The 27,332-nt window shown below is 39.8% G+C and overlaps 1 protein-coding gene across 1 annotated transcript; it reads left to right on the top strand.

The window, feature by feature from the left end:
- The first annotated feature begins 507 nt into the window (after positions 1–507).
- Positions 508–26,568, top strand: pcnx2 (pecanex 2). Its single transcript, XM_036573573.1, is given in 34 exon segments — positions 508–925; positions 2,209–2,411; positions 3,810–3,924; positions 4,055–4,088; positions 5,045–6,166; positions 7,485–7,626; positions 8,366–8,508; positions 8,748–8,826; positions 8,989–9,124; positions 9,303–9,445; positions 9,524–9,677; positions 9,761–9,793; positions 9,888–10,059; positions 10,282–10,392; positions 10,474–10,565; positions 11,881–11,990; positions 12,107–12,212; positions 12,328–12,420; positions 12,641–12,791; positions 13,052–13,193; positions 14,734–14,911; positions 15,416–15,524; positions 17,189–17,318; positions 17,754–17,812; positions 17,913–18,128; positions 18,315–18,568; positions 19,314–19,547; positions 19,898–20,001; positions 20,166–20,310; positions 20,744–20,974; positions 22,554–22,828; positions 22,918–23,081; positions 24,620–25,038; positions 26,404–26,568. Coding segments are annotated over 34 exon segments (6,117 nt in total). The 5' UTR covers positions 508–772.
- Positions 26,569–27,332: the final 764 nt, after the last annotated feature.

The following is a 27,332-nucleotide window of genomic DNA, read 5'->3' as shown; positions in this document are numbered from 1 at the left end:
GTCATATTTACTCCTCATTCTATGTGCATCAATGTCATGTTAGAAATTAATGTGTTAAAAGGGAAAAAGTATAACAAAGCATAAATCCTAAAAAAGGGAGCTGTTATGATTCATCCTTACCACTGTATTCTCAAATACTACTGTTCTGTTCAGTTTGTCATAGTAAAGGAGGACAATTTATTGCACTCAAAAGCATAAATGAACATTTAGTTATCAATGAAATCAATTACCAGAAATTTAAAATCAATAAATGCATTTGCTAAAAATACCGCAAATTGTGAAATATTTGACCTTCATCATGAAAAAAGTTAATTGTTTTAAAAAAGAAATATGCACAATTTTAACTGTGATCCAGTGTAAGAGACCCAGATTGTGCTATTTTGGTAGAGCGGCCTAAGCTGCTGAAAGTTGTCCGTCTCCTTGTAGCCAATCGTAGCGAGGGGGCGGGGCTTGTCGGAATACGGGTGGTAAAAAAACCCCCATAACGCTACTGTACCCGCACCTGCTTTCCCGCATGGCTGACTGGCTGCTGGTGTGGAAGATGCTGCTGTTGAGCAGCGCGTATTCCGCAGAACACCATTCATTTTATAATGGCCTGTAGGATCAGGAGGACGAGCAGCAAAGGTGTTTTGAAGCCCTGCGTGGTTGTTAACGTTAGCCGTGAAGATGTAACATCCCGGGGAAAGCCTCGGAGAGAGGGGTAGAGAGACTGAGGGCGGTTCGGCGGTCTTCCACAGCATGACTCGTTTTTAGCGTTAGCCTACAAAAAAACATGGGCTCACAAGTGGTACATACGCTACGACAAGGGGTGTGGGCTTCACTGACCGGGGGATGGTACCATGACCCGGACCAGAATAAATTCAACAATTCCTGCCACCTTTACCTATGGCTCTTCTTGCTGGTGTTGCCTCTGTCTCTGCATTTGGTGAGTAACGGGGACGTTAGCGTGCGTGCTCAGGTCGACGGGTGTGCGTCGTACACTGAGGTGGGACATGAAAATGAGTCAGCCGTTAGCCTCAGCTGTCATTCATCTTAAGCGATGTAGGACTAAGCCAAGGATATTTTTTAGTATATAGCTAACAGTGTGTGCTGTACTCAGTGTTCCCGGGGCCTGACCGGAGCTGCTGGACTGGCAGCAGTCTGGCATTGGCGCATTATTCCTCTGCATGCTGTGTGCAGGTGATAGATGGATGGACGGATGGTGGAGCCTAAGCTACCACTGCAGCCAGGCAGCTTTAGAGCTGAGCAGCACATGTGTTCACACTGTTCTCCCAAAGGGCATTACCAGCGAACTTGAAAAGACTTAAAGACTAAATAGAATTCATTGTTTTTTTCCTTGTTGTTTTATAACGTATTTGCTTTGCGCAGTTCTCCCAAAGGACCGTACACATACACTTGAAAAGACTTTGTTTATTTATTTATTTTGTACAGCATATTTTCGTTGCACGGTCCTCCTAAAGGGAATTACAAATACACTGTTTTTTTTTTCTTAAAGACAAACAAACTAAATAGAGTGTGCGTTTTTTATTGTTTTTAAATTTATCAATTTATTTTTTGTTTTGCATAGTTAGTAAATGAACACATACATGTATTTTTTTCTTTTCTTTCCTTTCCTTTCTTTTTTCTTCTACAGCATATTAACCCATGTCTCTAAGATGAGAGCACAAGCTCAGTGTTTTTGTGCATAAAATCTGACAGTTTATATGGTCCATTTAAATAAGCCAGTCCAGTTCAGATACACTTAACTCTTTTTAATGTTTAGCAATGCAAAAATCACGATTTGTAATACAGAAGGGCTGATTTCCTGAGCCACTTTTTGGAAGCAATACAACAGTAATTCATTAACAAATGCTTTGAAAGGTGGGCACCACTAGGCAAATCTGGTGATACTAAAACTACTACATGTCCATATTTTCTATGCCTCTACTGGACATGAACTAAAATCACACTTTTCTTTACCATATATCTGGCGTGTTTAGCTTCTAAGGTGCATTCCTTTGTATTACTAAAAAGAAAACCTAAATACAAAATATATAATCAAGACAGTTTATCTAAAGGCCCTCTTGAAAGTGCCTTCAGTTCATGTTTGTGACATTGTCTTTGGGAGTTGCTTTCCTAAGGGCACCTACTTGAACTGACGTTTCGAAGTATTGCATTTCAGATGTGTATATCTGTGTGAATGTGTTTTCTCTTCCCCCTCTTACTCAGGCTCTACCACCCACTACTTTGGCCCTCAGTATATACTGCGCCTCGGTGACAGTCTTCTTCATCCTCATTAAGATGGTGAACTATCGCCTTCATGTGATGTTTGATGAAGGCGACATTGTGGCCCGGAATAGTGTGTCTGACATCAGCAAAGGCGTAGACAAGAAAAGTAATGCCTCTGACTCCTGCCTGCCAGCCAGCCTGAGGTAAGACACAACAGTACAGCTCCTCTTGTGGGAAAAAGATCCATTATTTATTTATTTATGTATGTTTGTTTGCTCATAAATAATGAAACACCATTACTACACATGCACACAAAGACATAGCCGCCAAGATTTCTTCTTGTTGTGAATACTGCTGCTGATGAACTTCTGCTGAAAGTATGTGGACACCTGAGCATCGCATCTATATGAGCTTTTTGGACATCCCGTTTCGAAACCACAAGCATTAATGTGGAATCGCCCCCCCCCAGCCCCTCTGTAGCTATAACAGTCCTCACTCTTCTGTGAAGGTTTTCCACAAGATTTTGGAGTGTGTCTGTGGGAATTTATGCCCATTCAGAGTCAGGCACTGATGTTGGACAAGAAGGCATGGCTTGCAATCAACATTCTAGTCAATCCCAAAAGTGTTGAGTGGGATTGAGGTTAGGGCTCTGTGCAGATGGCTGGAGTTCCTCCACACCAAACTCATCAAACCATGTCTTTATGAACCTCACTTTTTGCACAGGGGGCACAATATTGCTGGAATAGCAAAGGACCTTTCCCAAACTGTTGGCACAAAGTTGGAAGCTTATGATTGTCTAAAATGTCTTTGTATGCTGTAGCATTAACATTACCCTTCACTGGAGCTAATGGGCCAAACCCAGACCCTGAAAAACAGCCCTAAACCATTATCCCTCCTCTGCCAAACATTACTGTTGACACTATGCATTCCAGTAGGTAGCATTCTCTTGGCATTCGCTAAACACAGATTTTACCATCAGACTTTTTTTTTTTACCATCAATGAAGCCTGATTCTTCAAGTCCAAGTGGCATGCTTTTCACTATTTAGCAGATGCTTGGCATTGCTCATAGTGATTTCAGGCTTGTGTGCAGCTGCTAGGCCAAAAAGAAATTGCTCCAGAGAGAGTTTGGAACTCTGTAGTGAGTGATGCAACAGAGGACAGGTGATTTTATGTGTTATGCACTTCAGCCCCACTCTGTAAGTTTGTGTGGTCTACTGCTTCGTTGCTGAGCTATTGATGTTCGGAGACTCTTCTGTTTTACAGTAATAGCACATATGGTGGACTGGGGCAGATCTAGCAGAACAGGAATTTCATGAACTGACTTTGGCAAAGATATTATCCTATGCCACATTCAAAGTTGCTGAACTCTTCAGTACGACTTATGCTACTGGAAGTGTTTCTGGAGATTGCCTGGCATGTGCTTGATTTTATACACCTGTTATGGGTCTAATGGGTGTGGCTGAAATACACAAATAATTAGAAGGGGTGTCTGCATACTTTTGGCCATATCTTTAGGCCAATCTGAAACTTCAGTTCTTTTCTTGTCTTTCTCAGTCACATTGTACATTGTTACACTTCAGGACTAACTTTTCTTTTTCAGAAAGAGCAGCACAGTGCCTGATAGTGTTGCCATGACAGTACTGACAAGAAACAGGCCAAGTCCAGTAATCCAAGTCACAGTGAAACAGACTGAAACAGACCCTGGACTGATTGGGGTTAGTGGTCTATGGTTTCATCATTCTTTGAAAGTTTTACTATTGAATATACTGTTCAATACAAGCTCTAATACAGGTCTGTGGAAAACTTTAAGCTCTGTTTGTTTTATTTATCTTGATGAAATTGCAGGAGTGCCCAAAGGATGACTCCAAGAACACAGAAGGTATGAAACAACCATATTTATAGAACTATATTTGATCAAAGTGTGTCAGCTTCTGAAAGTTCCCAATGTTTATTTTACATTTCTTCTGCAGTGAAGGCTGGTTTTACTTTCATCTGTGAAGTCTTCTAGAACATGACAAATTTCTAGCCGTTTTGAGAGGTTTTAGATCTGACATGCGTTTCTGAAATACGCTTTTGATACGCTGAAACAGAAACAGTTCTAATGAATTTATTTTTAATATAGCCCCCATTTTTTCAGCGCAGAGATGGTTTCTTGAGAGCTGTTTCTGTCTAAATGTGTGTAGCAGTAGACAGAGGAGTGAAAAAAGACTTCCATACACGCCAGTATATGTACCAAGTCAGTGTAGTGATTTGAGATTTGAGATAAGGTTGTAAGGTTTATTGTCATTTGTATTCAGAATACAGGGCACTCAGAATACCGACATTCTTATACTACAGCAGCATACTGATACAGATAAAAAGATAAAAAAGAAGTACACAGGGGGCAATAGGAAAGGAAGGTGCATACGAGAAGGGTATTGCACATACAGACTACAAGTAATAAGATATTAAAGCACTGGCACTGAACAGTACAAGTGACTGGCAGTATGGAGTGAAATGAAATATATACAGTAGACTAGCTAGTGTGGCATCCATTAATAATGTCTGGGATAGATTGGGGGGAATGTTGTGAAAATGATCAGAACTAAGTGGTTTCTTTATTTGGTAACTCAGTACAGTAATGTTGCAATATGACAAATCATATTATGAAGTTCTAGTACTATTTTTTATCTAGCTTTGCCCTGAGTTCTTTCCTAGCAATGTCCATCAATCAACCCCTTAAACTCTAGGCTTATTACTCAGTTATTATTTTAGGCCTATTATCCAGTAATTACTAGGTTACTACTCAGTAACAACAATGAAACTATTGAAAGGTCTCCTGTGTGGCTTTTGCAGGCCCAGATGACACTTCCTCTCAAAAGAGGTCCAAAGAAAGAAGAGAGGCTGAAGAGAGACTGACCCCGGAAGAGGCATTCAGCCCGAACACTGACCAGTCGGCACCTCTCTTGCAAAGAGAGCAGAGGCAGCAGACTCATCTGGATACAGCTGATGAAGGCCTGCCTCCTTCTGCTGGCAGCGAGGAGGAGAGCGATGAGGAGGCCAACAAAGAAAAAGCACCAACTGTGGACCCCAACAACAACAGCTCATCTCCAGAGCTCACCCGAGAAGATGAGGAGCAAGAGAAGCCAGAGGAGACTTACTGCTCGGACGAAATCGCTGTGGTGCTGGTGGACAACTCAGGCCCATCGGATCATCTTGACGAGAGTGACACAGTGAAGATCATCATCACCATGAGCTGTGACCCACAGACAGCGGCCGAGCTGCAGGAGTCGGTCAAGCTCAGCATCTTGGAGTCTGCTCAGTCTCACCTCGCCCAGCAGGAAGTGGCCGGGGGAGACTGTCCTGTCAAAATCCCTGTCATTACCTTTGATTCACCCCATGAAGAGGAGGAGGAGCATGAGGTAAGTGCCAAAGAAAGAAAAGAAGATGAGCCCATTCCTAGCGAGAAACATGCTCAGCAACAGTCTGTGGACCGTGAAAGCCATGATTCTAATGAGCCAATTGGATCCAATCCCACCCAGGAAGGCCAGGAAGCTTCGTCCAATGAACACGAGTTGGAGAACCCAAGTCCCCAGCTGACTTACAACAGCTCCTCTGGCATTGATGTGCGCTCCCATCCGGATGTAAACGACCCGACCGAGCTGAAGTCAGACACTGAAGGATTCCTGCAAATCCCTTCTGGTTTCGGAAGGGTCGGGCCAGGAGGAAGGACGCATGTAAGAGGACTCAGCATCGACAGCGGAAGGGATGCTGTCCTCATTGGAAATAGGTGCAAAGACAAGGCACAAACTATGACCTCCTCTAAGTCAGACCTGGAGGCCAAAGAAGGCCAGCTGCCCAATGAGTCCAACTTTGTGGAGTTTGTTTCACTATTGGAATCCATTAGCAGTACCAGGGGTGGTGGAGGGAGGCAGGCAGAGGATGGATCGAAGGAGGATGAGAAAGCCAAAAAAGATGGTAAATATTTTTTTTTCTGGGCATGGTCACCCCAGTGTGATTGGAATGTCATACCTGAGTCTTTCTTCACACATCTAGTCACAAAATTAATACATTTCATTTAATCAAAGATGTTATCTCTGCTCAGCACCGTAAAAAATTATATAATCTTATTTTGAGACCACTCCTCATGCCTGAAATTTACATTTTGTGCATCCTCACTTTGCTAAAATATCGGCATTGATCCTTCTGCTGCAATGTTTGATGAGCTGGGAGAACAGAAGGATCCAAGTATACTCCTCCTTGAATATCTCTACATTCCTCCATGAGTGTAGGTTATTAGTGGGGCTTAATTTGGGAAACTGGCAGCTACATTGTAAAGCCTGATGCTGTGGTTAGTCAGCCAGTTTTTGTAGGTCTGAAAGAATGCTTTGGTGCAGAATTATCCAAAGTCAAGTCAGCTTTAGCTCTTGCCAGTAAGGCAAATACGAGCAGTATTTCACTCCAGAATGTCCTGGTACTTTGTGAAATTTGTGATACCGTGTATCTTAAAAAAGTTTTCAAGACAGTTGGAAGCAAATCACAGCCTGCAAGCACAGAGTCACCATCATATGTCACAGTTGAGATGCTTTGTTTTATCCCTCTTTTTGTGCCAACACCACGAGGTGGCCGAAAGCTTCTGTCTAGGTCTATTCTGACTATAGCAACCATTTTCCAATAATGTTAAGCAAACTCTAGTGCTTACATTTGTTGTTTGATGAGAGTAAGCGTTCTTATGGCAAGCCTTCCTGCTTGTTGGCATGGTGCTGACATCTAATCATAACCCCAAGATGCAGCTCTGTAATTGGGGCCAAATACATATTTGCTGTTTTAAGGGCATCACATCTCCAGCTGCTTAAAATGTCTTTATTATTTCTCTTATAGTAGAATTGAGGTTTTCCAGGCATTTACCCATTGATTGATTTCTGAAGGATAACAATATTTTATTCCATGCTCTCTGGACTTCAACTTGTTGATGGAGAAGACTGAAATTGTCACCACATATTTACACATCAGTGAAACAGGAAGTGATGGATCAGGTCAAATTAAAAAATGAAATATAAATGAGAAGATTCCAGTATTATATTTAATCCATTTTGTCCTATCATTCTGAATGCTAACATTCTAAAATAAATGGGACATTTTAAGTCTTTATTCCTCTCTTTATTTCTTGACAAAGATTCTTTGAAGATGAGGATATTTTCTCTTGTTTTTTTGTTTACAGCAGTAATTATGTACAGTATTTATACTGCCTCGTTGTGGTGTAATATGAACGGATAACTGTTTGTGTTCTCTTCAGAGGAAGCTAAGGTGGCTGTGAAAATCTTAGAAAACGGAGATATGGCTGGACAGCAGGACCATCCAAACCCTCCGAACAGCCTGGCTACAGACACACTGTGCACCATTCCAGAGAAACTGATTCCTATAGTCTCTCCCGATAGGTAGGAATTATAGATTCTTAGCAGGAAAGATTTTTAACTGCTCATTTGAAGAGCTGAACAAGATACGTTATTTATATGTTACATATATGTGGACTTCTGTGTGGGGTTTTTATTGTTGCTTATTCATGGGCTTATTGACTATTTTGCTAAAATTTTCACCAGTTCCATGGCTGTAAAATTTCTCACTCTCATAGCTACATAACTTCTATTTTTGGTTTTGCACTGAATAATTTATAGTGTATCATGACTAACACATCCTAAGGTTAATAACTGAATATAGATGAGAGAGACTGATAGAAATAAACTACACAGACATAGATTCTGTTGAATATAATTGTTATTATAGGATTGTGGAGGGATGATAACACAGTAACCAGAATATGATGCATTTATATTTAGTAGTAAACAGATGAACGTGCAGACAGATCACATTAATTTATGGTTGCATTGTTTGCAGCAACAGTTTTGTTTTCATAAGACCCATGACGTGTCACAGTAAATGCATGTATTATGCAATGAATGTATTTGCCTTTAGGCAACGTACCCAGTTCACATTTTGTTTGTTGTAGCATAATAAGACTGTGAAATCTGATGTATGTGGAATAGGTTTGGAGTTAGCTTAAAAAATGGTGATCATCTCAAATAATTATGATCATATGAAATAACTGCAATTATGGAATTATGCAATAATGTGATTCATATGGTTGTGGTTGTGAGAATTTTCTCTCTACTTTTCCAGTCCTCAGACTGATAAGGAGAGGGATCCAGATTATGACTCTCTGCCCTCTCAGACCTCCCAGTCAGAAAGCTCCATGCTGCAGGTCATTTGTAGACCAGAAGCAACATCCAAAGAGGAAGCATATACCTTTCACACAGTCCACAGTAAGTGACAAGTGCTAACCAAAAAGGGTCAGTATGTGGATCCCCACTTCAGTTCCTCACTCTCAGAACTACATAACATTCATATTATTTATTTTATTAGTAGTTGATGAAATACAGGTCTTAATGTTGATAACTGAATTATAAGTCCGGAGTTCAAGAGGTTCAAAATGACAAACCTGTTGCTCTGGTGTTACTGTTTAAATGAGGAACTTAATAAGAAATATGTGACTGTTTTTCAGGGGACAGACCTCGAAAGCTGTACAATGAAAGAGCATTAAATTTACCTCTTGGAGCTGAACTCATCACAGGCAACATATGGTATGATGGAAAGCCTGGAAAGTCTCATATGTCATGGAACCCATCCTAAAATGCTAATGCTATTATTCAGTACTTAAAAGCAAAATTTGAACAGATTGAGACTGTTTTAGTAAAACAAATAACATTTAAAGTGCATATTTATTGTTATCGTTGCTCTGTTAGTGATCTTCTCTCCACATCTTCAAACTCTGAGTGCCAGGATGGGTTAGCAGGTGGGCACTCTGACTGCCCATTCCAGCGTCGCATCATTCCAGCTCACCGGCTCCGTCCCAGGCAGACCCACCCAGAGATCTTCCAGGCAAGTAGTCTCCCTTTCCAGCTTCTCTAGAGGCCATTCACTAAACAGGGTAACATAAAATAGACTGGAAGGCTGGAAAGCTAATTTTTTAACAGTTAAGACTGAAAAGCAGGTTGTCTATGATTAGACACGATATGAAATAAATTGATTTTAGTGTGGTTATATCATTTACCTGCAGGAGGAGGACTCTCTTGACGAATCCTCTGACACGACTACTCAGGAAAAGCCCTCTCGCAAACTCTACTATAAGCTCAAAGTTTTTCCTGGGAAATGGGTTAATATCTTATATGATCGGTTAACCTTGCAGGCACTACTAGACAGGTGAGAAAAAAAGCTGTTTTAGAATAACTTGCACATGTATCATCTGAAACGTAAATAAGCATTTTCATTCTTTTGCAGGAATCAGGATGTGAAGGAGAACATGGTTGCAGTGTTCTTAGCATTCCTAGTGGCTTTTCTAGGGTTTGTACTCCTGAACCAGGGCTGTTTCAAAGACTTTTGGGTTTTCCAGTTCTGCCTCGTCATTGCTAGCTGTCAGTACTCTTTACTGAAGGTAGTGTAGTTGGTGTTTTAATCTTTTTTAGTACATATCAACCTGGTGTTTCACTTTAGGCTAAAAATGCTGGTATTTTGCAGAGCGTTCAGCCTGATGCAGCTTCACCTATTCATGTGAGTTCCACAGAAACACACTGAAGAGCACTGAATATAGTGATTAGCGTGGTTCACTTGGGACTTACAACCTCTAATGGCTGTTCTTTTTTAGGGACATAATCAAATTGTTGCCTACAGTCGAGCTGCATATTTCTGCATGTTCTGTGGCCTTATTTGGATTTTGGAGTCTGTGCTGAAAAGACCAGACCTTCCTGTGTCCACCATATATGGCATTACAATTGTAATGTCAGACACCCTCCAGACTGTGCAAGATATTCTGATTGGTACGTACTATGCCAGAAGTGCAAAGCATGATACATTTACATGGTGAAGTACATTACTGTGGTAGGTAGGCAGTTGAAGGCTTAGTGCAATGGTGTGAAACTAAATGCTACTTATTGCTATTAAGAGAGGAAGATGAAGGTATTTTGGACTATGCATATGTTTGAATAGTGGTGAGTGTTTTTCATGCATATCTGATTTGTACTTTCTTTTGTTCTTTTTAGGGTTTACATACTGCTTCCCAATAAGCTTTCTTCTTGGCCTTCTCCCACAGATCAACACCTTTGTTATATACTTTTTAGAGCAAATTGACGTGCACCTTTTTGGTGGGACAGGTTTGTATCAATTTCCTAGAACTCAGTGACAGTTATACATGAAGCAAGGAAGTTGTCATGATTGTTTTTTTTTCTGCTTAGCTGCAACTGGACTCTGCTCAGCCGTCTACTGTATAGTGAGGAGTCTGGTGGTGTTAACCTTACTGTATGGATTCTGTTTTGGTGCTCTGAAGGTATGATTAAAAAAAAACTGTTTCACTCATGCATCTCCACTTGTTTGCATAATTTGAAAAAACTCCAGATACCCATTACATTGTGTTAAAATGTCATGAACAGACAAACAGAAATGATCCAAAATTTGGTTACTTACTTGTTACATTTACTTCCATTACAAGTTAAGAATGTTTCTTCCTTCTCCTGTAAAATTACCATTTTGACGACATCAGGTTTTGTTCCGACAGTGACGATATATTGTCATGAACACAAACTATATATCTGTATAAAGAATTATGAGTGTGGATAAATGCTGTTTAATGAACAATTCTCACTTCCTGGGTTTAGTGTGTATTGTAACTGCTATATAAATTTTTCCCGGTCTCAAAGAACACTCACTTTACTACTGGCTCAGGTCATAAGCATCTTTGACATGTCTGCTCTGACCATAGATCGAAATAAACGAGTGTTGCTTCATCCTGCTACTCTGCAGACCCACCGCTTTGCACAGTTTGAACTAGTCCCCTTCCCCAACTCACCTGGTCCAGCTTATCACCTGGTTATAAACCCTTCATGAGCTGGATGAGGTGTGTCTAGATCCAGCAGCTTTAGCAGTCTTACTCTGAATCAAGACCTGTTTCACCCTCCTCACATGTGGGCCTGGGCGATAGGATCATGTACTCAGATTTCAGCAATGACTCACATGAAACCCAGTGATGATGCTTTAGAGGTGATAATCACCGTGTTGGGAAAGAAGACTGATAGAGAACTAGAGTGGACCAATTTAATTTTAAACAGCCTGCCAAATTAAATTAAATAATATGTACATGTAATGTTTTATTCGCTTTCTGGATTATTACGCTGCATTAGTAAGTATTAGGCAACAGTACAGTACATTTTAAACTGTCTCTAACACAGGTTTCCCTGACTGTGACATACCGTCTGAAGAAAACCCACATAATCTGAGAATCATGTGCATATGGGTTTGGAAGTCACTCACTTGTGCACATTTAACAGTCTAGCCATGTTGCTGATCTGCAAAGTTTAGCAAAAGTTTTAATCCTAATTGAATATACCCCTGACTGAATTCCGTTAAAAGTGTTAGGGATCTGTTTTTGCTATTTTACATAAGTTTACACAACATAAGTATTTAAATGTAATTACATGATTACATAAAGGAATTATATTCTTAGTACACTTACATATGACTTACTTTCTGTATTACAAGATTTGAGTTTAGTTTTTTATGATTTACATGGCAAAATGTAAAGACATTTCAGCATGGTCTGCATGCACACCAATAAATTGTTCATCTCCAAAATCTTAAAACCTCAGGAACCATGGGATGAGCAACACATCCCAGCTCTGTTTTCTGGGTTTTGTGCCCTGCTGGTGGTCCTGTCATACCATCTGAGTCGACAAAGCAGCGACCCCTCAATACTATTGTAAGCAAGTTTTGTATGAGTATTGTGGTTTACCGGCATTCAGACTTGATTATTATCTAGAATCTGATATTTCACCTTCATTTAAAATGCTGATTTTTTTTCTGTCACTGTCTCAGCTCTTTGATTAAGTCCAAACTGATGCCAGCACTGGGGGACGGTGAGGTGGAGGAAGTGGATACAGATAATGTGGACCCTCTTCCAGAAAAGCTCAAAAGCTCAGTGGTGAGGACCACTGCTGGTAATGTAGTGCAGACACAGCGTGGCTGATAAGACCATTTGGAATAATTTACATAAAACTCAGTAAATGGAACTTACACTGCTAATTTTTCTTTCACAGAAAGAGATTTTGCTCTCAGATCTGGTTGTCTGCAGTGTTGCGTCAGTTTTGACTTTTGCTGTTACTGCCAGTACAGTCTTCCTCTCTTTAAGGGTGAGTTTCTCTGATTTCAAAATATTGACTTTGATGTTTCTTACGTAAATAATAAACGCATGTTCTAAAACATGCCAGGAGACACCATGTCATGGTGTACTTGTATTCAGAGAGCATCATGTTCTCATGATGTCATAAAAATATGGTGCCTGTGAGATTGGGTTGAATTTTCTGAGTGCTACTAAAAATTTAAATATATTTCCCTGTGTTTTAAACACAGCCCTTTGTCACCATAGTGCTGTATGCCCTGGCAGCGACTGTGGGATTTGTTACCCACTATCTGATCCCTCAGCTGCGGAAACATCATCCCTGGCTGTGGATCTCTCATCCTGTACTTAAGAGTAAGGAGTACTCCCAGTTTGAACCCACAGGTGAGTGCTGTCTGTTGCAGTATGAATCACCCTCTAACGTTCTGTAACCTGTCACATAATGTAGTATACTTTGACAGGCTTACGGTGCACTTGTGATTTTTAATTTCTCTTGTACAAGTGAGTCAAAGAATTTCATGTTCTGCTAATTTGTTACTTGTTAATCTTTACCATGCCGAGTTTGTGTGTCTGCATTTTATAACCAGCGCCGTTGCTTAAAGAAAAAAATGCCTGACTGTGTGTCTCTTTTGGCTGGTTTTCAGAGGATGCTCAGTTGATGTGGTTTGAGCGGCTCTATGTTGGACTTTTGAGCTTTGAGAAGTACATTGTGTACCCTGCAATCATCCTCAGTGCTCTTACCAATGACGGCTTTGCCCTCAGCCACAGGAAAAAGCTGGGTATACAGTAAGTATCTGGACAGAAGTAGACCGTATATCTCCTCAGTTAAATTAGATCAGAATCAGTTTTACTGGATAAGCAAGGTATTAATTATAAGGAAATTGTCTTGGCTATAGCTCCCATTAGACAGAAATAATAAAGTAATCAATAAAGTAAAGAAAAAAAAGCTTAAACACAGAACTTCTAATAAGGAAGTTAGTCCTGTACTGTGAAATGACAAGACCTATTAGAATAACAATGGCAGATTTTGCCTTAGTCATCATCCGAGCAAAAGAACTAACCTTTATGGGTCTATTACAACACAATGCATAAGGCAATTAACCTAAAACAAGACTTCTTTGTTAAGAACAGCTTGCAGAACAACTGTAATGACTGAAAACCCAATTTCAAAAACGTTGGGACAGTACAAAAAAACAGTGTTTGATGTTTACCCTTTGTTTTTTTTCTTGCTGTTATCATGTTGAAAAAGCATGGACATCCCTGAAAAAGTATATATAAAATGTATATATCTTTCAGGATGAATGGTGCTTTCACAGATGTCCAAGTTACCCTATAACATACCCCAAGACCCTGACTTTTGAAATTTACGCTGGTAAAAATCTTGATAGTTCTTTACTGCTTTGGCCCAGTGGACAGTGCGTCCATTATTTCCATAGACAACCTAAAAGGTTGACGCATCAGACCACAAAACATGTTTCCACTGTGCCTCAGTCAGATGAACTCAAGCCCAGAGAAGTCAGCAGCATTTCTGGTTGTTGTTGACATATGGCTTCCACTGTGCATAGTATAGTCTTAGCTTGCATTTGTGCATGCAGTGATGAACAATTTATTGACAATGGTTTGTCAAAGAATTCCAGAGCCCATGTGGTGATATCCATACCAGAGGTCTTGTTTTTTTAATGCAATGCTGTCTAAAGGATCGAAGTTCATGGGAATTCAGTTGTGGTTTTCGGTCTACACACAGAAATTCCCTGAATTTCTTGATGAAATTATGAATTGAGGATGGTGAAATACGTTAAATATTATTGCAATTGTAACGAACGTTGTTCTCAAACTGTTGCATTATTTGCTGATGCATTTTTTGCAAAGTGACAAACCTTGATCCATCTTTGCTCATAAAGGACTGTTTTTGTTTGAAGATTACCTACTGTCCCAACTTTTTTGGAGTTGGGTTTGAATTTAACAGAGCATTAGATCCCTTTATTTATGATGCCTATGACTGAATAGAGGTGATAAAAAAATCTGAAATTGAATTAGTAAATATCTGAGGCTCATTCGTGATTTCTGTTATTTATATGGGTATTACTCAAAGGCAGATAATAATTGTAGTGCCATTATAGACTGTTTGTTAGCTTCAAGCTGGATTTTCACTGGACAGTTTGCATCCTTGTTATCGCTGTCGCAGGTACAGCAGTACTACTGCTAGCAGTCTTTAGCGGTAGCTCTTGTGTCAGAGGCTCCCCTCCCCTCCTGATTCCTCTGTGCTTTGCTTGGCTGTGTCTTGCCCCTACACCTGAGTGGCTCAGGTGTCTGTGTCTCGCTCCAGCTGTGATGTCTTGTTGATGACAGTTGCTGGGATGAAGCTTCTGCGCACTTCCTTCTGCAATCCCAGCTACCAGTTCCTCACGCTCATCTTCACCATCATCTTCTTTGAGTTCGACTACAGCAGCGCATCCGAAACCTTCTTGCTCAACTTCTTCCTCATGTCCATAGTCTTCCACAAGGTGAGTTCCACCAGCACAGATAGTACATTTATCCAGCACAGGCATTAAGTGTAAAGCTAAAGGGTAATGGCTACTATAGGCCTGTAATATAATTTAATTACATTTTGTTACCATTATATATAAATAATAACGTAAAAGATGACATAAATAAAAAAGTTTAGCAAAAAAGTGTAGTTATAATTAGTATAGTTCCAGCTGATGCAATTAACATAAATGTTCAATATTATTAATTTCTCTTGGAAAAACAGTTAACAGGCCTTTTAGACAAAGCCACCCTTGAAACTTTATTTTTCATTTTTTTGTAGAGTAGTAGTTGACTTCATGCCATAAATGTTACTGTGTATATTAGATCAGCAATATCTTTTGTTGCCAAGTAGTAGACTGTGATCATATTCATCCACTTTTACTGCAGAGTCAGCTCAGAATGTGTGTAATAGCTGAACCCAAAATAACAGTGTTCATTGTACTGCAGTGAGTCACACTGAATTTTTGTTTTTGTTCCAGCTCTGGGATCTTCTCCACAAACTACACTTCATTATGGTGTATATAGCTCCCTGGCAGATAGCATGGGGGAGTGCATTTCACGCCTTTGCCCAACCCTTTGCTGTCCCACGTATCTTTACTGTCGGTTCAGCTGTGATTGCTCATACTCTACAACAATTACTAATTTATTACTTTGAAATAAATAACCCCTTAAACTTCAAAGGCTGCATGTAGGCCCACACTTCAATTCCCCACTCTCATAACTATGTATTTTACTTATTAGTTTCATAGTGGTTTCTGAATAACATATAGTAGTTACTGTATAACTGAACAATATGCCTGTAGTTTAATGGGCTAACCTTGGAAGCTGAAGCATTACTTTTAATTTTGCTATACTAATCAAATGTATTTATGAAATTATATATTTAAAAGGGGAATGATTTACTGATTCATTTTCAGAATTGCTGCACAATTCAGTAATTAAGATGTAAACAAGAGTTATTCAGAGTAGTTGGATGTTAAATGGTGTGATGTAGAGAAACTTATTGACTCAAATTTCTTCACACCTGGGGAACCAGGTGTAGCAGTGTCTACAGCACAAATACAGCCATTTTATTTACTATCCAAAACCACCAGTCAACCTACACATATCATCTAAGTTTTATATGTAATATTGATGATGGTAAAATAGTGATTAATCTGAAAAAATAAGTTTTCTTTGGCCACTACTATGCCTTACAACACCCTGCATGTAACGCTTAACCGCCATGAAAGCTTATCTCAAAACTGTTGTAAAACACTGTCTCAGGAATTGAGCAATGTATTTGTTATCATTTTATGTAATAACATTCTGTGAGGTACTTTTAGAGGCAGATGTCTGGTTCCTATCACCAACACTGTAAACCACTGTGACTGAGTAAGTTTCTCTGGATTGTGCATTTCACCTCAAAGTACTCTGAATGACTTTATTTACATGTGAAAGATTTAACTATTATATTATGCAGAAATTTAGAAAAATTGTCAGAATTCTCCTTTAACTACATAGTGAGTTACTTTTTCCCATTTGTTTCATTGTCAAGAAGTGACAGAAATGTCGCAAGAATGTAAAGAATGTTTTTTCTTTTCTCCAAAACTAAAACTGCACAACAATAACTTTTCATCAAATTCAAATTATAACAAAATTTCTGTGCCTTTAAATACAAATCCAACTTGGTACTCATTGAATGTTACCAACAAAATTTCAATGAGCTACAAGTGAGAAATAATTCATATCGAATGACATCAAGCCTCTGCTACTGCTGGTGACTTTTAAAGGCTTAAGCCTATAGTAATATAGGAAGCTTATAGAAATAGAATACAGGAGCATTATAATAATAGTAATAATACCGTAATTGCATTTTATTATATACATATATATATATATATATATATATATTTATTTATTTATTTATATATAGCTTTGTGTGTAAATGTGCAGACAACCTTTTACAGATAGAAGGGTCTGTATTTTTCTGTTTTTTCACTCAGCACTGATGACTTCAAACAGTTGCAAAAACAAACTGTCGAGCTAGTTTGTGTTTAATGTGAGACCAAATATTCTCTATATTAAATCTGGACTCTGACCAGGCCAGAACTATCAGTGAAAACTTTTTTGCCCAGTAGCATATATATAATAATATTTTGCTTACAATATTAGTTATTTTAGAAGGTGCTCAGATCATTAGCATCGTTCTTCCTCATTACCTCTTTCACATTAGTGGAGAAGTTTTGTTTCTCCTTAACGGAGGAGTTCAGATTCCGCCATGCTGCTGCTACAGACGTTAATCACCACACTATTCTACACCCCACTGAGCCCATTCCTGGGCAGTGCTATCTTCATCACCTCATACCCACGGCCCGTCAAGTTCTGGGAGAGGAACTACAAGTAAGAGTCTCTGCAAGCAAGGGTCATGAAATATGCATGCGCTCTTTGCAGAATTATGTCTTTTAGCTTGCTGTGTACTCGAGTGACAGTGCTGAGGCCTCTAGAAACCTTTTTTTCATGCTTTGTAAATGGCTGGTTTGATGTAGTGGTTTTATATAGATACAAGCTTGTAGGATGTTCCTGGGGTACACCTGGGATTCTGTGTCTGGGTCTGTAATTAAATGTTGATTAAGTTATTTCCAGCAGTGATGTCATACAGCAGAGTGGCACAGTCTAAGCCAGACACTTGCCTATGACTTATTGATGTAGGTTGCAGCTGTAAATGGGAGGATTTGAGATAATAGTGTTGCCTATTTAAATTGAATGTTCTTTTTAGGTGAATTGTAACTGTTTGACATTGCTGTGGTGAAACTCCACCTTTTCTCTCATTTTCAGCACAAAGAGAATTGACAACTCCAACAGCAGACTGGTGTCTCAGGTTGACAAAGAGACTGGTGAATAACTTCTCAGTGTTTGATTAGTTTCATGCTTAATGCCTGGTCTGATATTCGAGATTTCTTTCAAAAATATGACAGGACATTGTGCTTCCTCCAGGTTGTGATGATAACAATCTGAACTCCATCTTCTATGAGTACCTGACGCGGTCACTGCAGCACTCTCTTTGTGGGGATCTGCTGCTGGGTCGCTGGGGGAACTTTAGCATGGGGGACTGCTTCATCCTGGCCTCAGACTACCTCAATGCCCTTGTACACATCATCGAGGTGGGCAACGGCCTTGTCACTTTCCAGCTGAGGGGCCTGGAGTTCAGGGGTAAGGTCTGTTTTTCACACAAAGCAAACTGTAGTGTTTGAACCACTCTGTTCAGTCCCAAAGTTACAATTTCCTTTCAGCAGACGTCCTTTTGGAAGTCAAGGCAGCTGGTACGGAGACACTTTCTGTAATCTGTTTGTTTTGTAAAGTCACCTCTGGATGTTTCTCTCCATCTCTCTCTGTCAGGTACATACTGTCAGCAGAGGGAGGTAGAAGCCATCACTGAAGGAGTGGAGGAGGATGATGGCTGCTGCTGCTGTGAGCCAGGTCACCTGCCTCACCTGCTCTCCTGCAACGCTGCCTTCAACCTGCGCTGGCTGGCCTGGGAGGTCACCACCACAAAATACCTCCTGGAGGGCTACAGCATCAGTGAAAACAATGCTGCCACCATGCTGCAGGTTTATGACCTACGCAAGCTGTTGATCACTTACTACCTGAAGGTATTGTGTCAAGACTGTGCAAAGCTCCATCAACACAAGTGCACACAACACTTGTGAAGGTGGCTTCTTTAAAAGATCTAAAATATTTCTTTTGTGGTCACTTCCTGATTCCGTACGTGTTATTTCAGTTTTTATGTCTTCACTGTGATTCTAAAATGTGGAAAATAGTTAAAAAGGAAATTCTTCATGAGAAGATTTGCAGAGACCTCCATGGCTTTAGGGACTGTATGTCACAGTATACAGTAACACTTTACAATAGGACTATGTATAAAGGGTCCATGCATGAGTTAATAATAGTTTATTAATGGTTATTAATTAGGTCATGAATACCTTATTAATAAGCAGTTACAACGCACAAATAAAAAGTGCTATATCTGATGAACATGTGATGAAGATGAATATGAAGAAGAAGAGGACAAATAAAGATAAGTAACCAGCAAGCCATGAGGTTTAATAGTGTAGATGAATGTGGGCTCACGATTTGGGAAGCAACAGGTCACTGTTGCCCTTTTTTGTGAACTAATGAATGACCATTTAAACCATTCATCAACACTTTATAACTGTAGTCTTATTGTAACATGTTACCTAGTTTACAATAGTACAGTGGCTTGACTAGTGAAATATAGAGATGCCATGCAAGGATTTTCCCTGTCAATATAGTAACTGTTTTCTTGCGTTAGCTTCTGACTTCCTCACTTCTAGCACACCACTGAACCTCTTTGTCTTCCATTATTTCTGTCTTCAGAGTATTATCTACTATCTGGTGATCAACCCAAAGCTGCAGACATGGCTTAAAGAGCAGTCTATGCAGGAGGCCCTGCAGCCCTACAGTAAATGGCACCACATAGAGAGGGACCCAGCTGTGTTCAGTGTGAAGATTGACGAAGACTACGTTCACTGCCTGCAGGGAGTCACCAGGGCCAGCTACTGCAACGTCTATCTAGAGTGGATCCAATACTGTGCCAGCAAAATGGAGGAAGTGAGAGAATCTTATTTATTTCCTTTTTTATTTTATTTCATGTTTTATTTATACTTAGTAATGTTTATACGTCTTCTACAAAAAAAGGACTTTGTATGTTATAAATCAGGAATGCTTATAACTGTAGCTTGTGAAAGGTACAGTATTTTTCTGTGTAGCACTGCTGGTAAATTCAGTTGTTGTAAATGATCAAATATTGTAGTTTGGCAAAGTATCTTAAGTAAAAATATGTTTGATATGTGTTATCCTGATTATACGGGCTTTGAAATATTTACACTTTTTTGTGGCAAAGACTCTTAATGGCCACCTGCTGCATGCAATGAAGTGAATGAGCTGTTCTTTGTCCTCAGCCAGTGGACAGTGATGAGGATTCTCCTCTGGTCACTCTTTGTTTTGCTCTGTCTGTGCTGGGCAGGCGGGCACTAGGCACAGCATCGCATAACATGTCGAACAGGTGAATTCTTGATGCTTTAGTACAGAAAACTTTTAACTGCCTAGTTTATCTGAGAGGTTGAACATGCAGATTTGTACAGTAAAATCACTGCACTATTATAGAGGAGTAGTAATGAAACGGCACCATCAGCATATCGTTTTCTCTCACAGTGGTTTTCTTTTTAGCTTGGAATCCTTCCTGTATGGATTTAACACATTGTTTAAGGGAGATTTCCGCATCGCGAGCAAGGATGAGTGGGTTTTTGCTGATATGGATCTCCTGCAGAAGGTGGTAGCGCCTGCGGTTCGGATGAGTCTGAAGCTTCATCAGGTAAAAAACTGCTTACTGAGTGTTGAAAAAATGTGTGTAATGTAGTCCTAAGAGGGAAGGGGAGAGGAAAATGAAAGGCATGACAGCAGCCAAAACTGGTAATCAAACATTTTTCCACATAGATGCAATGCATTACTAGAGGTCTTATACTTCAGATTCACAAACACTGCTAGTTGGATTGATACTGGCACAAGTGAAAAATTGTATATTCGCTAATTGATTCGCTAATGATAATTATTTATCAGCCACACCTAATAAACCTGATTAAGTGAATGATAGAAACAAGCTGAGTTTGTAAAAACTTCCTATATCATCTGTGTAGAGTCTGTATTACTCTATAGACTGTGTTTTTTGTAATGCATTTATTCTAAATTTCTAATAGAAAGTTCAGTAATATCCATCCATATAATCTCCGTGCCCATATTAATTATAGGACCACTTCACGAGCCTGGAGGAGACGGAGGAGCCAGCTGTGTTGCATGAGGCCATCAGCACGTACAGAAGCAGTCTGGTAATCTGTGACGAGAGTGACCCCGCGTGGCGCAGAGCGGTACTGTCCAGCCGGGACACCCTACTCACTCTGCGCCACATGGTGGACGACGGCACTGACGAGTACAAAATCATCATGCTTTACAAACGCTACCTCAGCTTTAAAGTCATCAAGGTAAGGCCATGAGCAGCTTCTGTCTGTGCTTCTGTTGATAGACTGTAGCATTAGATTAAGGTTTAAACATACAATGCTTATCCTCCAGGACCACACACTGCAAAAGTTTATTTAAAGGCAGCATAATAGATTATTGAAAGTCTGGCTGTTTAGCTGTCAGATAGCACAATTAGCTGCACTCTCATTAGATAGGAAAAATGTGTTCCTCTTAAAGTAAGAGATGCACCAAATAGCACCTGTAATGCATGTGTATTAGGATTCCAGTCAGAGTCCTTTAATATTAGAGTCCAATCCAATATTTGTTTTTTCTGATCGATACAGCCACAAAGGTTACACTTCCAGCACATTAGTTTGTAAAACCACTAAAACAAATCTATTTAGGCAGATAAGCTGCTAATTATTTTAAAATGCCATAGTGGTATCACATAATGTTTAGTATGTGCATAATGTGGCATACTCTGAACTGATAACACTGTTTTTGTCTACATTTTTAGAAATAACCATTCTATGGTGTCTTGAACATTCTGTTTCAAGTTTGCATGAGTTTATCCTTTTTCTTGGCTTTGAATGCACTGTTACTCTTTCCACTGAATGTGTACTCGCAGGGAAACATAAGCATTACAGATAATTACAAGTAGCGGTTGTGCTGTTTTCCTTTCTCCTCTTTAAAACTGTTCCATGCTGCAGACATTTAAACTGCTTGTTATCTTCTGAAGACCAATGGCATGTCCAGAGAGTTTCTAGTGAGGGGGCCCCAGTGGAGCACAGAAGCCGACCATGACTAAAAATAATTGTAAAAAGTTATAGAGCACAAATCATCTTTATATCATTTAAGGAAGAAGCATACAAAATATTTATAGTATTTACAGGAAATAGCTTTTGTAAATAACCTATCACTTAAAACAATGTGTAAAATCTTTTTTAAATGATTTCCTTTTGGTCCTGGCTGTGCTGAAGTGCCTTGGCTGAGCCCATCACAAAGCTATAGATGAGCTATGTTATTTATTAGATATAGTTTAGATGTGCTATTTGTTTGGTTAAATGTCAGAATTACATTTAAGTTATGGAGACCAATTGTGTGCCTTGCAGTGAGTGTAGTCTTCTGTTCTTCTGAGTTTTTCTTTTTTGCGAGTTTTTGTTTTTGCTGTTTGAAGCAGGTATCGTTCACTAGAAGCACTCACACTCCTGGAGCATTTTCATTCACATTAACACAGCTTCTCAGAACCCTGCAGACCATGTCTCACCACTCCTGGTAGAGGCATTTGAAGATAAACACATGCATAGAATCGAAATTAGGAATAATAAGAACACAGCCGATACCCAAGCCTAATCAGGACTGATAACCTAATAACAGAACACCCAGCTTCAGTGGTAAACATTTTTTCGTGGTGGTCTAGTCTAACGTGTAAGGAAGTTGGTGCTATCCTCTAGACGTGCCACTGCTGAAAACGTTGCATTGCTGCAAGTTGTGAATGTCTTTTAATGTGACCTATATAGCAGAGGTGCAAACAGAGTGCAATGCCTTAGTAAAGGATCAAAATTGCGTCTGGCTTAATTACCTGTCCTCATGATTCCTCAGATCAATAAAGAGTGTGTGCGGGGCCTTTGGGCCGGGCAGCAGCAGGAACTGATCTTCCTGCGCAACCGCAACCCGGAGCGCGGAAGCATCCAGAACTCCAAACAGGCTCTGCGCAACATGATCAACTCGTCTTGTGACCAGCCGCTGGGCTACCCCATGTACGTCTCTCCTCTCACCACATCCTATATGGGCACACACAAACAGATGAGGAATATCTGGGGTGGCCCGCTCAGCCTGGAGAGCATCCGTACCTGGCTATTCTCCAGGTGGCTCCGGTGGGTATGAGCTGGGTTATATGATCTAAATCTCAGAAAACTCAGCTTCACTTATTCTTTTCTTTGACTTTTTTTTCCTTTTTCCTCAGTGTAAGGAAGGACAACCTGACTAGCTGCAACAGTGGAGTGAATATGGAGGATGTGGACTGTGCCGGATCCTCCGTCAGTCAAAACCATAACTCCATCACCTCCCAAAGCGTTAGCATGCACCAGGGCCGGCCGCGGAGCTCACAGACCAGGCACCACAGCACAGGTCCGGTTTGAAATCACTGTTTTCAATAATATACGTCCAGTTTTTTTTTTACTGTGTTATGTAATATTAATAGGATTCTGACTTACATAAAATGATTTAAATCTGAGGCATGTAATTTGAACATGAAATTACTATACAGTTCTATGCACACATTTGGGCAGTGTGGCCAAATGACTTTGATTTTTGAAGTGAAAAGAAGTAAACATATCCTTTGCAACAAACTACTTTCTGCAAAATGTTAGTGCACTTTATGTTTGATTGACTTAACAAACAGAAATTGGACACACTTTCAGCTGTAAGGTCTCAGTGCTTATTTAACTCATAAGGCCTTAATTGACTGGTTAGGACTGGGTAGGCAGGTCAAAACTTGTCATCAGATAGCAGTTGTCAGCTGATAACAATTCCAGGGTGTATTAAAAATCTCTGACACTTCAAAACTTGTGATAACATTCAGCAACCATGGGTTCCTCACTGAGGATCTGAAAAGTAGTAGTGGATGCCAACAAAGCAGAGGAGGCTATAAAAAGATATCAGAGCATTTCCAGCTCAGAATTTCCACTGTCTAAAATGTGAGCAAGAAATGGCAATGAAGGGGAATTATATACAGTGCTGTGAAAAAGTATTTGCCTCTTTCTTATATTCTTGCATATTTGTCACACTCGAATGTTTCATCATCAAACTACTTCTAATATTAGACAATGATAACCTAAGTAAACACAAAATGCTTTTTTTAAATGATGATTTTATTTATTAAAGGAGAAATGCTGTTCAGCCCTACCTGGCCCTACGTGAAAAAAGTATTTGCCCCCTTAGCTACTAAATCAAGTAGTTAACCAAATTCAATTGACTGTTAGGTTCAATTTCACTGATCATGTAAAAGCTGCATTTTGTGTTTACTCGTGTTGTCTTTATCTTATATTAAAATTAGTTAAATGATCTAAAACATTTAAGTGTGACAAATTAACAAAAATAGGAGACTCTTAGCTTGCTACAAAGGGCGTTTGCAAGCTGTGAGATTTGCCAAAGGAGGTGTTACTAAGTACTGACTTAGCAGGATTCCCAAACTTGCCACAATTAGTGTTTTTTTCTGTTTTACACTAATTGAATATAATGTAACTATTCAGCAACATTTTGAAACAGTTTGCTGCAGAGATTGTGTTTACTTATTTTCATATAATAATCAATAAAATATCTTTGTCATTTGGACAAAAATTTGCATACAACTGTATGTAGATTACATTACATTGTTAATTATATAATTAATAGTTATTCCCAACAACTTGAAACATTAAATAAAACATCAAAAATGCTTTCTGGTGTCTATAATAAATTTACATTGTATATGCTATTATTCAGTAATACAACAATTATTAATTATATATCAATTATTAATATTTTTTTTTAAATATTTGACAGTACGATTGTGGACAATACGAGCCCAGCAAATACACACACCACATGTTTTAAAATAAAATCGTATAACTAGAGAAAGCTTGCAAAAGACTTCACAGTCTGTTGTGCCCCTTCTCCCCCTGCAGGCCGGCGGGAGTACCGTAGTCGTTCAGTTCAGCCTCAGGCCCAGCGGCCCCCTGTCACCAGCCGCTCTGGGCCCATCCTGGACAGCCAGCAGGGCTCAGGCTCGGGGGGGCCTGGGCTGATGCAGCGCCTTTCCAACAGTCAGCTGTCCTTCAACACCTCCTCCATCGCCTCCGTCTTCTCACAGGTTCCCCGTCTGTCCACAGCGGGTCCTCTGCCCACAGGTCAGCAGCGCTCCAGCCAAGCCTCGTCCTCCAGCTCCACACTAAGCCTGCTGTTCGGCAAGCGCAGCTTCTCCAGCGGTCTGGTCATCTCTGGCCTATCCGCCGCTGAGGGAGGCAACACCAGTGACACGCAATCCTCCAGCTCCGTCAACATTGCACTGGGACCGTCCGTCCGCTCCACGAGCAGAGCCACACAGGTGCAGTGCAGGGACGCATATTCAGGCTTATTGTGATATGGATTACCCATAAGCATTAAAGAATGGATAGTCAGTTAACCATAGAGAAGAGAAAAAGGACTTTGGTCAGTATTATTATATATTTATTTATTTTTAGTGATGCAACTAGTGTGGTCCTCGAATCGGGTCTTTAGATCGTAAACTAGCGCGGTATTCAATAATAATTCAGCTTCCAGTTACCTCAAATAGAGGCACTGCACTGATTTCGATCTCATTTGGACTCTTGACCAGAAAATCTTCTGCTGATTTAATCGATCATATCATTTTTTTCTAACTCACCAAGCTTAGCTGATTTGGCAGCCACAGAGTGTTGGATGCCAGGCTGAAGAGAGGAAAGCTGAGGAGTTCTGGCTTTATTCGACATGTTTAGATACCTATTAGATATTGTCTCCAAGTGACAGCGTAAATTGAAATTTACACTACGTATTCACTGCTGTATTTCCTTCATTTTGGCTATGGTTGCACTGAAAATATAAACATCTATCTATCTAGCTATCTAGCATTTTGCCAGAACAATCAGTGAGCAAGATATAATGTTTTATTTTTGCAAAAATTAGCATGCCATATTTAAAAATATGTTTGGTTAAATGTTTATATTGTACCAAATGAATGCATTAAAAAAATGCAGTACCGCTACGACCCACTGGGGGGATGCAGCCCACAGGTTACATGTTTAAATAAGATCTGTTGTAAGGATCTAATTGCCGCTCTCCAGGATGGCTGAAGTGAGTATTATTTGTTAGTTGATGTTCATTGGCTCCAAAGTTTAAACATCCCCTGTGAGCAGATCAGAATGTTATTGTTACTATGTTTTCATTTAATAATAAAAATGGATGTCGTTTAGTTTATGCTCATTGTGATTTTAGGTGGTGATTTTGAATATGTTCTAAAGAAGGAAGGAACAGAGAATACTCTCACCATTGCTTCCAAGACTATAATATAATAATAATTAATAATGTTTTAAGCTATATAGTACTTAATCATCTTTTTATTTAAATCTTAATCTGGTCTTCGTCTTCTCTCTGTCTCAGCCACTCCTGGTCCTAGTCCTAGTCCTTGACTAGGACTTGACTGAGACTCGGCTCTAGCGGTCTTGTCTACAACACTAGATGCAACATAACAACAATGTGAATATTTCAGCATTTGAATGCTGGCATCTGCAACAGTTAACTGAGTATTTGATTACTCAAGCACACCCTTAGCACAGCTAGAGAACCACATTATTACAGCATTATCAGCCAATAAGAGTGTGATGACTTATCAGACTTACAGTAGTATAGAATGCAGTACTTATTAACTTTATGTGCTTTCATTTGTTCTTACCAGTGGACATCGGAAGCCTATGAGAGTATAGATGCCACCTCCACAGCAGCCACAGGGCCCAAGGACAACACAGCGTCAGGTGATAAAGCCTGCGAACAGAGCATGGACAAGAGCCAGGAGGAGTCCAACTCAGCCTTCCAAGAGCCACCAGAGCAGTAAACCATCTGAGATTTCCACCCCCTGCCTAACAAGACATATTCAAACTAAAACACAGGTTTCCCATTATAGGGAAACATATTGTGGGACAGAGAAAGCTCGGGCTGTGGGCAAACGCTTGTACTGCCATACTGGCTTTTTTGCCATTAACATTTCAGTATTCTTGGTTAAATATGACTAAAGCACTCATTAGTTTTCAAAAAAAAACCTGTTCACTTAAAATGCCTGTGCCACCCACTAATTTGGGGCACAGTGCTTTGCCCCACATTACTGTGCTAATATTTCTGAATAGATGAATGAATGAAAACAGCGCATGGACTGGTGCTGAGGTCATTTCCAACACACTGGTCTGAATCTAGTTTGTTAAAGCTCAATACTGAGAGTAATCGGTAGACAGTATGAGCTTTCGCCTGTGGTCAGTGTGCTCAGTAACGGTGAGGTCCATCAGTAGTGAACTTCAAAGAAAGGCACTGAATCCCTATTTAAGCATGTAGCCTCTTTTTGCAAAATAAATGAATAAACAAGCAAACAAGTAAAATATGTGCCAAGGCACTTAAATTAGCCAAACATGGATAAGTGTTAGGGGTGTATAAAGGTAGGAAGAGGAGTGTTGGCTAGGCACTCTTAAAAGCCCTATCTGAGCTGAACAGTTTTATCCGGGGAAGTTCTGTATTTTAAGTGCTTACCGATGAGATCGCTGAGTTTATTCCAGAATGAGTCTGCAGTGTTTGTAGTGATTACAGTCCCACAGTGATAAATGTAGCGTGAATGGCCTT

The sequence above is a fragment of the Colossoma macropomum genome, unplaced genomic scaffold, assembly GCF_904425465.1.
Source record: "Colossoma macropomum unplaced genomic scaffold, Colossoma_macropomum, whole genome shotgun sequence".
Taxonomy (NCBI): Eukaryota; Metazoa; Chordata; class Actinopteri; order Characiformes; family Serrasalmidae; genus Colossoma; species Colossoma macropomum.
Note: the sequence above shows the minus strand (reverse complement) of the source record. Positions and strands in the feature narration are given on the sequence as shown.